This window comes from Diadema antillarum, unplaced genomic scaffold, assembly GCF_040938485.1.
Source record: "Diadema antillarum isolate AM-2024a unplaced genomic scaffold, OU_Dant_1.0 seq00000197_RagTag, whole genome shotgun sequence".
Lineage (NCBI taxonomy): Eukaryota > Metazoa > Echinodermata > Echinoidea > Diadematoida > Diadematidae > Diadema > Diadema antillarum.
In genome coordinates this window covers 363,524-377,808 of record NW_027271259.1, presented here as the reverse complement: position 1 = coordinate 377,808, position 14,285 = coordinate 363,524, and the positions used below count along the sequence as shown (strand labels likewise).

At 41.0% G+C, this 14,285-nt stretch overlaps 1 protein-coding gene across 1 annotated transcript in view; it reads right to left on the bottom strand.

Annotated features, from left to right (window-relative positions):
• The window catches only part of LOC139728754 (cadherin EGF LAG seven-pass G-type receptor 2-like), a 51,620-nt gene that overhangs the window by 6,418 nt on the left and 30,917 nt on the right, over positions 1 to 14,285 (bottom strand). Inside the window, exons 2-3 of the mRNA XM_071639696.1 lie at positions 4,046 to 5,161; positions 2,182 to 2,817 (exon numbers count right to left, since the gene is read on the bottom strand). Of these exons, the coding sequence (XP_071495797.1) occupies positions 2,182 to 2,817; positions 4,046 to 5,161 (1,752 nt within the window). The remainder of the gene's footprint in view (positions 1 to 2,181; positions 2,818 to 4,045; positions 5,162 to 14,285) is intronic.

Here is a 14,285-nt window from a genome sequence, read left to right as displayed (position 1 = left end):
GCGTACTTTCTGTCCTTGGGGCATCTCTTCTGATAAAATGTGGTATCTCTTTGATTATATATCGACGATTGTGCCGTCCTGACACACTGCAACACTCTCACGGCACTTGTGTTTGTTTCATACATTGACCTGTTTCGACACTAACATGTTATGCGAATGGTTTGCAGAACTATGCGCCCCACTTTCACGCGACTGTTATTTTCTCAGATGTCCCACATTTGAAGTTGTTCATCTCTCTCATAAAAGAATGTTTAATGCAAGTCATATATTACGGCCTTATAAGTGGTTGCATAGTTCTGGATACCTGAATGGATCGGAAATTATAAATAGTAACGGAAATACAGTATTATGCATATAAATTTCTGGGCTTTTTTCTTGAATCATGATTTGCATTAGCAGCATCTGGGTCCGTGCAAAGGTAAATAATACTTATGTTATATACCGATAATATATTTAATGGATCTAACAGAAAACACACTAATGATGACATTCTGAAATACTTTTTATCGTTGGCAGTCGTTGGAAATCACTCTGCTAAATGATAAATTAAATTGTCTGTTTTGTTTAGAGTACGCGAAGTAGCAATCATTGCCCATTGAAATGATATACAATTCTGTCAACATTAAAAAGAAAATCGTGATAAATAAAAAAAAATCCGATCTATACATTTACCGCAAATAATTTCAAATTCAACATAATATTATAGTAATGAATTAAATCAATTACTTTTATAATTGTATCATATTATACGATACTACAATCAAACACTGTCAGAGATGTTACACTTTGGTTATTCTAATCAACAAGAACGCCTTATTCAGTATAACACGACTAAATTAACGGTGGAAGCACTGTTCTACTGTGAATACATGTAATTAGACTCCTGACTTATTAAACAAGGGATTTTGGATCAATTCCTGCCCAAGCGCCACATCCGTGATTGCAGGCCTCTGATTGGTCAATTACTGCACAAATACTTTGCCCCGTAAAAATGGCAATGGGGAGCTGTAGATTTTCGCGACGGGGACTTTCAGAGGGGAAAAAATGTTCTGAGCATGCGCAAAATCGCTTATCAAAAGCGATCCATTTACAGCTCTTGTCGTCTGAGTTTTCACGACGCATTCTGGATGATTTTTACGTCCGCTCAATTCACGACGCAGAGAGCTACTTGATGCACTGATCATATGGGGGCGCCATTTTATTTTTTACAGGTTGCGTTCTAGGGCTCACACGGGTAAATAATTCCCCATAGACACGTGTGTTAAAATTCAAATTAAAAAAAAAAAATCTGTAAAATAGCTGGGGGAAATGAGGTATTTCATCTTCACTAACCTGGATAAGTGAGCTATACCCTGTCATCCATCAAATTTCCAAGGCAGGTTCTTCGGCTCAAACTCTGTCCAAGGGTCCGCAAAGCCAGACTACGAGTTCCTTTCACTCAAAATATCACCTATTTTCCGTACACGCACCCAATGAAATATAGTCCCTTCAAATTCCATGAGAAAAGCTTTCATCTTCAAACCAAAATGCAGTTTGTAGAGGAATTCATACTCAATATCTGCAGCTATTCAGTTTTATGCCAAACTGCATTAATGATTTTTTTTTTTTTTCTTCATTTATTTTGGTATCTTTGGTACGAATTTGTGAAGGGGTCTAGGACATTCCATTTTATTTACAGGTGTGAGCCCTCTAGCGTAGTAGTTTAAAGCTACTTTTCAACAAGACGCAGGGGAGAGGAGAACGGCCAACGATATCGTCTCCTCAAACGTCCGCGTCGCGAATCTAAAGCTCCCTAATGATTCGTGCACAGGAACTTTGATGATGGGTCAGTACCGACACGATTTGGCACCTCCATTTCATCCTTGTCTCTATTTACTCAGCATCTTGTCTCTTACTCCACTGTATCTCATCAATGGAATGCTCATATCTAGGTGTCCTTCATTATTATTTCACTTTCAAATACGTCTCCTTCTTTTGAATTTTGTAATCTATGTGCAGGAGGCTGAACTCTATAGAAAATGTATTTTATTACGTTACTGGTCGTGCATATATAGGATGAAGACAGGAATCATTACACGAGCAGTAAAACATTATCTGTATGGCACTTTGTTTTCCACTAAACAGGTAAAACTATACACAATTTGACAATTTCCTCTCGGTTGCCAGGACGAGGACACTGACCTGCGAATCCTTCACGACAGATGCACACATAGCCATCGTCTGTTTTCTCACACGTCGCTCCGTTGCTGCATGGTTTCGAGTGGCAGAAGTCAGTAGGCTCCGAGCAGTTGTTGCTGGTGTGCGGGTCGGGACACTCGCACCATTGCACCACGGACGGGTTGATACCGTGGAAGGTCACCGAGTTCTTGCTGGTGCGTGACGACACTGAGTTCCCGCCCGTGTGCGTCTTCCGGCTCATGCACCGTTGGAAGCCTCCGCAGGACTCGGTGAGGCAGCTGTCGTCTTCGGCAGGGATGACGAGAAGGCCGCAGAGGCGCTGCAGTTGGTCGCGCTTGAAGTAAATGGTGTTGACGATCTGCTCAGGCGAGAGGAAGCGGTTTTCGCTGTTGCGCGCGGCGAAGGAGATGTTGACGATGGGGCGTCCGTTATCCGTCATCTCCCGGATGTTGAAGATGTTGAGTTTGTGCGCGTCGAGGAGCTCGCTGAGAGCGACCCGCAGCTTGCCGATCCCTCCGGACTGCAGGAACTCGTCTTGGGAGACCTCGGGGATGCGGACGTTGACGCTATTGTGGAGCATGGCTTCTGACACGCTGGTGAGCTCTAACCGACATCGAGCCCGTCTTCCATGGACGCCATCTATTGGGAAGAAGAACTACTGGTTAAAAATAACTGTTAGGTGCTTCCTTTTCTCATACGTCTCTTAGGTTGAGGGTTCGTAAAGAAAATCCTCACAAAATCTTTAACAAGTAGATCATCATTGCATGGGGGTAGACAAATAAAGTGATCCTTCCATCTGGGAGGGGCAAATCCTTGTAAACAGCAGTTGTTCCACTGTGAAACTATTGATTCCACTACCTCACTCTACTTGAGATGAGTGAACGACTTTTCTCTGAGGGAGTTTCATTTCATTAAATATGGAGAGGAAAATGGTGGCTTCAGGACAATATGAATTCGTTTTCCTGTGCGATATTATTATGTTTTATTTGTATTTACCTGACGGTTTCTTAAGTGCTGCTGAATAAAACTTATGGTGCTTACGCCATGCTCTAGTTAACTAAAATGAGTAGAGTAAAATCAAACAAACAGAAAGACAGTGGTGTTTTCAAAAATCTTCAAGAGAGTCTCAAAGCTTCACATCTTCTCTTAGGTAAATCACGTCAGGAACAACGACATAGAAAAGTTCTACGAGGTGATGACGTCATGGGCTCACAAGTCTCCTATGGGCCGAGTCGTTACTAGATTCCTTACGCTAGTGAAAGCGTAGCAAACATTGTATCTTTCTCATCAATATTTATTGTTGCTGTTGTTGATATTTTGTGATTACCTATAGCTGTTACAACGTTTAGGGAGAAAGGGGTTGTAGTTGTCACGAGATATTTGGTGGAAAACATGTTTTTGAATGTCTGTGAATGAAACGTATGGGAGAGTTAGACCTTGATAAGATCATCACCAATATCTAACTCGCATATGTGCCTGCAGCCGTTATCACTATTCTGTAAAAACGTGTAAAACTTAAACAGTCTACATCTTTATTCTTTTTTCTTAGTTACTTCAAGTCTGCTTTTAATGACACTACTACAAATGTATCTATCCCTTTAGTCTGATATTACTCTATTCATGAAAAAAAAAACAACACATGAAAATGGGATGGAATTGTACTTTAAAACGTGAATCCCAGTTATGTCTGACATTCAAGCCGTTATTCAAGACGTCAAGCCTGACTTAGCATTTTTTACGTCACAATCATTTTCCAAACACTATTTTCCTACTTTTCCTCTGATCCCCCCTTCCTCAAATATCCTCCGCCCTCCCTTTCCCTTGAGAAACCAGTCATGAAATTACCAGCGTTCAGCCAGCGACATACCACTGACATATACCGTCACCTCTGTGTCAACTTGGTTTTCTTCCGTGACTTCCAGATGGTGGGCATTATTTGGGTTAAACCGTAGCGCTCCTGTAATACTGTCTACTTGCAAAATGTCCTGATCCCCGTTCTGGTTGCCATCCGTTCCCTGATCACCAATTATCACGAAGCGGAGGTTGCCCTCTCTGTCGATGTCCCGAGCTGGTATTTTGCCGACTTCGGTACCGGACAGAATCGCGTCGGGGAGGCCGTTGTAGAAAACCTCGAAATTGGGCACTTCAGGCGGGTTGTCGTTGCGGTCGATGACGTGAATGAACACGCGCACCGTCGTGAAGAGTTTGCCGGAGTAGGCGGCGAGGACGAGACGGAATTTCTTGATGCGTTCATAGTCGATGCGGAAGCTGTTGTACAATTGTCCACTTCGAGGCTGAACTCTAATGATTCCTCGAGACCCGTGGAGGATCCTGTACAAGACTAAGGCGTTCTCACCCTCATCGATGTCAGTTGCATTGACCACCGTCTCACCCGATAGCGACACATTGACGTTCTCGTACACGTACATCCGTAAAATGTCGTAGGGAAATCGCGGCGGGTTGTCATTGACATCCAACACGTGCACCACTAAGACAGTCTCATCCCGCTCTTCACCACACCTCCCAAGAATCGTGATGTTGTAGCTACTCCTCCATTCCCTGTCCAGGCTCCTCAATGCCCATACCTGTCCCGTTGAGGCATTGACGCCAAAATAGTCACTGCCATCGTGGGGCGTGACGTTTACCATCGAGAACACGACTGGTTGATCAACCTTCGCATTTTTCACTCTCACTGACGAGTTCGTCCTCCCAACCTTGTTCTCCTCAATGTAGGTCTCGAAAGTTTCCGAGATGAACTGGAACCGTCCCAGCTCCATGACCTTAATCTTCACCTTGGCAACGGCTTTGTTCTTTGGTAGCCTCTTGTCCCGCGCGTACGCGAGAAACGTTATGACGTAACTTCCGCCAATAAGCACCCTCGACGTCCGAAGTTCGCCGGTGCGCTTGTTCACGGTGAAAGGCAGCAGTGCCTGCGCCTGGGCCTTCTTTTTCTGCTTGATTTCATAGATGATATTCGCAGCCTCTGAAAAGTCAAACAGAGCAAAAACATGTCTAAGGTGAGTGTTTTGAAACGCAATCACCGCCACGATCATCGTTTTTATCGTCGTCATCATCATCGCTGTCATCATCAATAATTCATCATCATCATTTCCTTGTTTCTTACTAGATCTACTCGACCAGTCTTGACACGAAAACGAAAATCCAGGTGAAGTAGGATCAAAAAGGTAAATATACAAACTCTCTTTGACCTGGGTTAACAAAACTGTGGGAATTTTACGAGACAGCGAGGAATTCGGGTTGAAAGGTCAGGGCAAAAACACGGTCGTAATGTTACGAACGAGGAAAGAGTTCGTGCAAGAATTGTCTTTAAAAGACTAAATTCGAACTGTTGCCCCGGGATCAATCGATTCCTAATAAGTTAGGGTGTCTGGATATCAAATCATAATTCAACTGTCAACAAAAGTTGACGAAAATATCTACTGGCATTGCACCTACATACACGCATGCAGAAGAAGGCAGATAGAAGGCACTTTGCACATACAAACACTGTAGGCCTACAGTTTTGCCCAAGTATCATTTAAACCTTCGTCCGCAGGACGTAGTCCTAATTTGCAAGGCATTACAACCTAGTCTTCTACAGATGGCCTCACTGCAATTATTAGCTTGATCAAGTAAGTAATTATTAAATTAACTGGCTCACCAACCAAAGCCTTGGATTCAACAATTAGCTTCCACCAAAGGAAATAAGCAAAAATGCTCAATACTCCAGAAAGTTCAAGAACTACACACAACTGAGTTAAAATTTGATCTAGGTCAATCATAGATCAGCTGTCATACGCAGGGGCGGATCCTGGAATTCCGCAAGGGGGGGGGGGTACCTTTACAAAATCAAAGGGGGCCCCCTCCATTTTTTGTTTTCATTTCTTTGGTTTCAAAAATAAAAAAATAAAGGGGGCGCGCCCGGAGCACCCCCCCCCCCCCCCCGATCCACCACTGATACATAATATGCAGTATTCAGTTGAAATTTCAAGGAAGGTGGGAAAGAGAGGGGAAACTCAGCACCTTCAGTGTACTCCCACCATAATTATGCCCGTGTGTGGCGCTGCGCATCACCCTGCAAAGACGGGGAATGACGCCCTGGGAAGTGCAATGACCAGCGAGTTTAACTGCTACATCTTCGTCACATTCCGCCACTCTTTCTCAACCCTGGGAATGCACGTCGAGACGGTAAGTATACACCATGCTACTTCTGCGCTCATAGTATCATGGGAATGAAAGAAGGGGACAGGAAGATATATATATATATATATATATATATATATATATATATATATATAAAGACAGGCAGACAGATAGATAGACAGATAGAGAGACAGACAGAGGAGAGGAAAAAGAAATGTTGATCGACAGATCGACAGATAGGTATGAGAAATATTGGAGAAACAAAAATAGGCAGATGGATGGATGTTTTGCATGGATAGGAGAAAGAAATGGACAGACTGAAAGACAGAAAGATGGACAAAACGACAGGCAGATAGACAGGTAGATTAGATAGATAAATAGGTAGGTAGATAGATAGATGGATAGATAGATAGATAGACAGATAGACAGATAGATAGATAGATAGATAGATAGATGAAAAGATAGAGGGAGATATTGGGGAGGGGTATGGCTTTCTATAACTGTTGATGACCACACCACTGAAGGGATTACTTTCCTAAATTAAACCCCATAGAATGTTGCCATAAGTATTAGTCAAACTGAAAATGAAAATGAATGAAAATTCACGTTGGACTTGTCTGAAATATCTAGCTACCACGTAATCAAGTTGAAAGAATGCGTGTGTGCCCCTACTAAAACTCAAAGAAGTGCCTTTGAAAAGAGAATATTCCTTTTTTTTTTTCATCATGATCATATAAGCCAAAGTTCAAGTAATTATGCTCCAGAAAATTTAGGTAGTGTCAATTTGCTAGCTGACGACCCCCTTCTACAAGATTCTCTATTCATCATCTCCGCTGCGTCAAACTGGTTTTTAGTCATCATTTCCAGATTATCTGACTTCACCTGTATCATATCAATTGGATGCTGGAGCACTCGTATGAATTGCAGACGTGATACATTGTACGTTTCAGATAACTTCCGAGTTCGTCGCTGCCTGAAATCGGACCCTGCTCACGTGTGTGCAGGTGTATTTCCCGTCACCGTTGGATTCCCAGCACTCTGGAGAGCCCCCAAGAGTGATGTCGCGACCCTCCCCAGGCGACCGGGCACTTTCCCTCATACCTTCCCAGTAGCCACCGTTCCTCTCGCTCAAGTTTTTAAAGGACTTTTTAAAGGACTTTGTTAACCTCGCAGGAGAATGTTATATTGAATAAACAGAGTGAAACTGCTCGACAAATCACTGAGAGTGTGAGCGAAAATCATTGTCAATAACAAAAGATTTATGATTCTTTGAAAGTTGGTCTGTATAATCAAAATGCGGCCTTCCCGGGTAATCACCACTTCATTTTATCTATCGTCTATTATGTTTACACCATGGGGTTTGATGTCTATCGTGTTTTCTTTAACCTAACTCGCCGTGACGTTTATATGCTTGTTTTTATGTTATTACTTTCATTTCATTTCAACATTTCAAACAGACAAGGGCTTCCTAAAGACATTTATTTCTGAGCCTGTAAAAGGTACAAACTTCAACTAAAAGTCATTAAATGATCCAGATTCTCACGCGAAAATTCTCTTTTTTTATTCTTCGTCATTTTTTTTTTTTTTTTTTTTGGGGGGGGGGGGGGGAGCGGCGGTCAGAAATCACAAATTCCGGTCGAGTTTCTATTCGGCTAACCTTGCAAGTGAAAGATGCAGATGTTTTTGAACTTGAATCTAACGTCCGTAAGACTTGTAATATGATTGTCAAGATGAACAAGACGAACAATAACAATGGCAAAAGTATCGAGAATAGCAGCTGCTGTAACATTTCAGCAGTTTCAATTTCAGTAAGTTTTATTTCTCCACTTGTATAAAACATAAATAAACATGATAATATCAAACATTTTCACCAGTCATAAAAAAATATAAACAGGGTTTTCTCATTACAAATATATTATCATGTGACTAATACATATTTTTCATGACAAATCTTTATGTATATAGGTGGAGGAGACCGTTGTCAATAAGTAAATCGCTTGACTTGGACAACGGCCTCTACTACGGATTGGAACAAATCAACCGTGATCACAGTGATACTAAATTACTATCATTCCTATAATTGGTTTGGGCTTAAAATAAATGGATGTTAAATATACCTGCTATGATTCTTAGGTGGGATTGTGAAATCGAAATTTAGATGAAAGCTATGTAGGTAAGATTTATTTTTACAATCACAAAAGACAGCATACGCGAGCATGTACCGTTAATTCATGAACAATTTTAACTGGAAAAAAAAATGCAGAAATAAATTCAAACTGAAAAACTGAACTGAACATGTCGACTTACGCATGCAGTGTCGACTAACAACGTGACTAAAGTGAATTAAACTCTATATTCCTCAGACATTTAGAAGAAAAAAACACGCAGAGAAGACAAATTGACTTTTATAAACTATTACAACACTTTTTGTCTTCTTTTCGCATTCCTGTCTTCTTCTTTATCATCTATCTCCTCTGTCTTGTCTTCTTTATATTTCATTCTTCGCTTCCTGCATTGTCTCTCTTTATCTTTCAAAAGCAACAATGAGTTAAAAGCTTTTATATATATTCGGGTGCTGTTCGTTATTCCGAAGGTTCGCTATTCCGAAGGGTCACTAATCCGAAACACGCGAGTTCCCTGTACCTAGAGGTTCGTTAATCCGAAAATGAAAAAGGGTTCTTTGATCCGAAAATTTGTGGCGTTATTCCGAAGGTTCGTTATTCCGAAGATGGGTTAATCCGGAAATGAAATTCGGAACAATGAACCTTCGGAATAACGAATCTTAGGAATAAAGAGCCTTCGGAATAACGAACCTTCGGAATAGCGAGCTGTAATCTAAAATTCTACCGGGTACAATGTATTTAGAAAGTCAACCACTGCTCCACTTATGTGACTCTACATCATAATAGTGCAGGCGTGCTGAAAGATTATATAATACCAGATATGCTGCGATACTGATAGATAATATGATACCACATTATTCTGATGGCGACGTATGGCCACTGACCAACCAACCTTTCTCTATATAGGGTTATTTCCGATGGACACCGATTGGGCGAAAGTGGAGAGAGAGGTCATCAGAACATTCTGGGACGGTCAGATATCGTATAGGCCCTACATACAAACATACATACACACATGCATACATACATGCATACATACATACACACATCATATATCGACGTATAGTCAAACCCTTCGTGGGCAATATGCACTGTGTATAGCGGTCATGGACTCCAGCTTAAAGACATGATTTAAAATGTGAGTTATGGATAGAAACAACCAATGTAGAAATTTGAATCAGTATAATCAATGTTAAGTATTGTTACATATACAAAATGTGAACAATAGTTATAATAAAAAAAATGGTCCTAGACTAAACCGTCTACAGTTATGGTCTATTGAGAAAAATAGTGATATATCTCCTTACATTTTAGGCTTCATTGCCAAATTTTTACATTGTAGGTTGTTTTGTGATACAACTCACCTACTCATATGCATCAAATGTGATATCTTGAACATTTTTTCATCTCTGCTCCCAATGGTAAACAGTATACCTTTAAAGTTTCAATGTTAAGGGTCACTCAAGTCGATTTCCCCCCTTTTTTTTGGGGGGGGGGGTTAACTCACTTAGTTTCGAGATATGCCAATTGCAACGCAATGTTTTACCACTTTCGAACTTCTGCAGTTATGTGTGTCAAATAGAGTTAACTACCATAAATTGGCCGCCAAACTGACTGCACTGCGGTCACCTGTCTGTAAAGGCCACCTTTTTTTCTGTTTTCCCTCCATTGACTGCTCTACTCATGTGATAGATGTTTACAATAAATGTAATTCATCATATACGCATTATGATATTATGTGTAACTGAAATCGGACAATAATTGCAAGAACTGTGTCTTTAAGAAACATCTTGCGTCTCAACAAGCGTCAGTCATTTGAGCCACTCCAGCATTCACATTGTGTATGGTTATACACACAACTGACCTTACTCGCTACGTCAGTTTGAAGTGAGTGGATAACGAAGGTCAATGCACTCTCCCTATCCCTGTCTTTGAAGCATTGTGACGTAGTGGCTAAGGAATGTTATCGGTTGAGAAAAAATGATGATTTTGCTAACGAAGAAAGAAGTAGGAAGGTCAGACTTCCCTGTTTCCTCACCCCCACGACTTCAAGTTGCTCTTAACCAAAGCCAGTTCACTTGATACATGGCAAACTTTAATCGAGTACCAAGAACATGTAATGCTTTTGGTGCTTCATAATAACGCTATACTACTACTACTTTAGTAGTAGTAGCAGTAGTAATAATGATAATAATAATGATGATAATGATAATGATAATAATAATAATAATAATAATAATAATAATAATAATAATAATAATTGTCAACAAATTCTCTGAAAGTCAAGATACAGAAGAGAGATGTGGATGCCGCATGCAGGATATGCCGAGAAAGAGACGAGACAGTGCAACATATCGTACGTGGCTGTAGTAAACTGGCGCAAAAACAGTACAAAAGACGACATGACAAACTGGCACAAGTCGTTCACTGGGAGCTTTGCAGAAAACATGAAATACCATGTGAGAGCAAATGGTATATGCACGAACCACAGAACGTTTCTGAAAATGATCAAGTCAGTCTTGTGGGATTTCGATGTTCAAACTTACAATGTCATCCAGCACAGGCGTCCGGATATCATCGTCGTAGAAAGGGCTCGACAGATGTGCACAATCGTCGATGTCGCGGTACCGGGAGACAGCAGAGTAGCCGAGAAGGAGAAGGAAAAGATAGAGAAGTACCAAGACCTTGCCAGAGAGCTTCGCCGCCTGTGGAATATGAGAACGAAGGTGATCCCTATTGTCGTTGGAGCACTCGGAACAACGCCAAAGCAGCTGCGACGGCACTTGGATGACGTTGGTGTGCCCGATCGAGTGCAAATGCTCCAAAAAGCAGCATTGCTGGGGACGGCACGAATCCTGAGAAAAGTACTGGAAGTCTAAGGTTCCAGGATGGAACTTGACGTGATGTAAATCTCCAAGAGATATCTTGTGAAGATAGAGATGATAATAATGATAATTTTGATAATAATAATAATAATAGGAAGAAGAAGAAAAACAAACAAGCTGAAGAGGAACATAATAACTTTTTATTCTTTTTGAAAAGTGATACCGAGAGTGATAGCGGAGTTGATTTGCCATGTATTCCACGCTGTTATTCTCCGAAATAAGAAAAAGGCTCACCAGCCATTGTTGTTTATTGATGGTATCTATGGAGCATAGTAGTATCTATGACAAAACGAAATCCATTTTAAAAGATTCTGTGGGATGCTACAGATTCACAGCGATGCGACAAATGAAGAGTTTGTTCGCAAAAACCGATAAGTCCATTTTTGCCAAATGGAGATATTTGCGATTAAAGGTCAAGAAAAACAAAGAAAATAATAATAAATTTTTTGCTTCTTTTGACCATAACTTCAAAAATGTACCTTTATATGTAGTGACCAATATATCATAAAAAGGTATTATTTTGTTCTTAATGACAGAGACCGTAATTCAAAATTACCGATGTGTTGGCTCAGTGAGTAGAGCGGCTGCCCTCACAATCGGGAGGTCGTGGGTTCAAACCCCGGCCGCGTCATACCAAAAGACGTTAAAAGATGGGAGTTGCTGCTACCTTGTTTGCCGTTCAACAGTTGAAAAGGTTAGAACAACGTCGATCTGGCGCTGCTCAGTGGCTGCCGGGCCCACGATCAATTGGGCAAAATGAATTTCCATTCTTGGACAATAAAATTTGGAGTTTATATCCAAAACAATTATTATTATTATCAAAAATGGACTTATCGGTTTTTGCGAACAAACTCTTCAATGTACAGACATCAGCTCATTAAGTGGGAACGCAGGAAGAACCGCGAAAAACAGGTTCATTAACAGAGCTCATACTGGGACTGCCTGTCACGTCCTAACACTTGTACCAGAGCAACTTCATAACTTGTATATTATATGATATTATAATATTTGATATTATCAAATCATGTAAAAGTGTATCATTTCAAAATCTGCTTACAGTGCATTAATCACAATTCATTAAAAAGCAAAAGACATTCTAACCATGGAGGTACAAGGCCTCCATGTTCCAATGTTGGCGTCTAGAAATTTCATTGAATATTTCCTTGTTGGTGGTGACCTCTTCCCTTCCGCACTCCACCCCACCCGAACACACAATGAGTTGAAAAGGACGGAGACAACCTTCATCATGAGCAGAAGGAGCCTGCCATTGAATTTCTCTAACATCTGGAAGTTACATCCTACCAATAAATGACCACAAGGTCAACGAAGAAGCGCAATGGCTATGCCAAAGTGGAGGCAAAGGTTAAATCACCCCGTGATGTGTCTATAATCGAACCATCCTCTCATTCTGATGCTGCTTTTCCTTCATTTCCCGAAATATTTTGACTTTCGAGGGACGTCAATGGTGGTTGACAGGTGGAAGAAGAGGTCAAAACACACGGCGGGTGTCCAGCAGTGGAAGCGTTCAAAACCTTCCCGCACGGCTCGACCGAGGCAAGGAGCTTTATACCTGGCCGAGGTGGAGGGGAGATGGCGAGTGTATGAATAGACGCTAGAATCGGTCAAGGATGCTTCACCCAGACAAACGTACGACATGCCGATGAGCAGATTATGGACAGTTGGAAAAGGATGACCTGCTGCGGTGCAGTGGATTAGACCACGAGGTCCTATATCTTGAGGTTCCCTGTTCGAGACCCTACGAAATAGCGTAATACCCTTATGCCAGGTGCTATCTGTGGTGGAGCTTCGTGGGGGCTTGCCTATTATAGATTTAATTACTTCCCCAGTGGCCAATTAATCCAAAAGTGAAGCTAGCGTAGTCACGTAGAATCAATAAATCTGTAGCATTTTTTTCCAGTTCTACATTTCATACAATGTAGACGCCCTGTGTGACACCGTTGTGATGACTTATGGAGATAAGGTCACGTTGTGCCAACAAGTACTGATGACAGCATGATTAAATACGATGCAGTAATCTACCATATACTCTCATTTCCATTTCTACTCGATTGAAACTCCGAATAGCTTGGTGCCTCCTTGATTTCACGGAATGGATTCGAATCGACATTCAGACGCCTGCAAGTTGTAAAACTTATCATCTTTGCTGTCATGACCTTTATAACCTGTTCATATATCACTCCAGAATACAACCGGCCTTTATCGAAGGCAACGATCTTGACCTAGCTATAGTCTGTAACGCCGCGATAATCTCCTTTTCTAGATCAGATGCTGGTGGAAGAATATACCATCGAAAACATACGCGATGGTAAATTCTGGAAACTGCCTCATACCCCCACCCCCAAGAAAAAAGAAGAAAAAACAAACAAACAAACAACAATAATTGATCCACTAGATATGTGGTTTCATGCCCGCATATGATGGAGTTCTGGATCTTTGTTCTCGTGGTTGCTTGGACATTTCCATTTACATGACAATTTTAATGGTTCAATAGTTTAATAGTTTGTTTATCTCCATCATCAAAAAAAAGAAAGAAAAAGAACATAATTCAAAGCGGTACAAGTTGTCGATTTGTCTTTCATTCATCTGGTAAGGACAGTTTTTTTTTTTCGAATACAATATAAAGTATATGCACGAATGAAGTCATAAAAAAGAAACAATACACACTTGTCATCCAGATCACCTATGATTTAATCTATACTCATTAAGCCTTAAGAAAGAGACTTTATAACGATCTCTGAAGCCTGAACAGAACGCATCTTCAGCACTGAACACGTGTTAAATCTATACGCAGTCAAAATTCTCCCTTTAACTGACTAGTCTACGGTACCAAGTGCCGTAAAGAGTTACTACTTCACTAGAATGATAGGTGGACTGCAGGACTGCGAGGCGTTAGCGTTGACTATCACCATGGTAACACAGATACATGGGTGTGGTT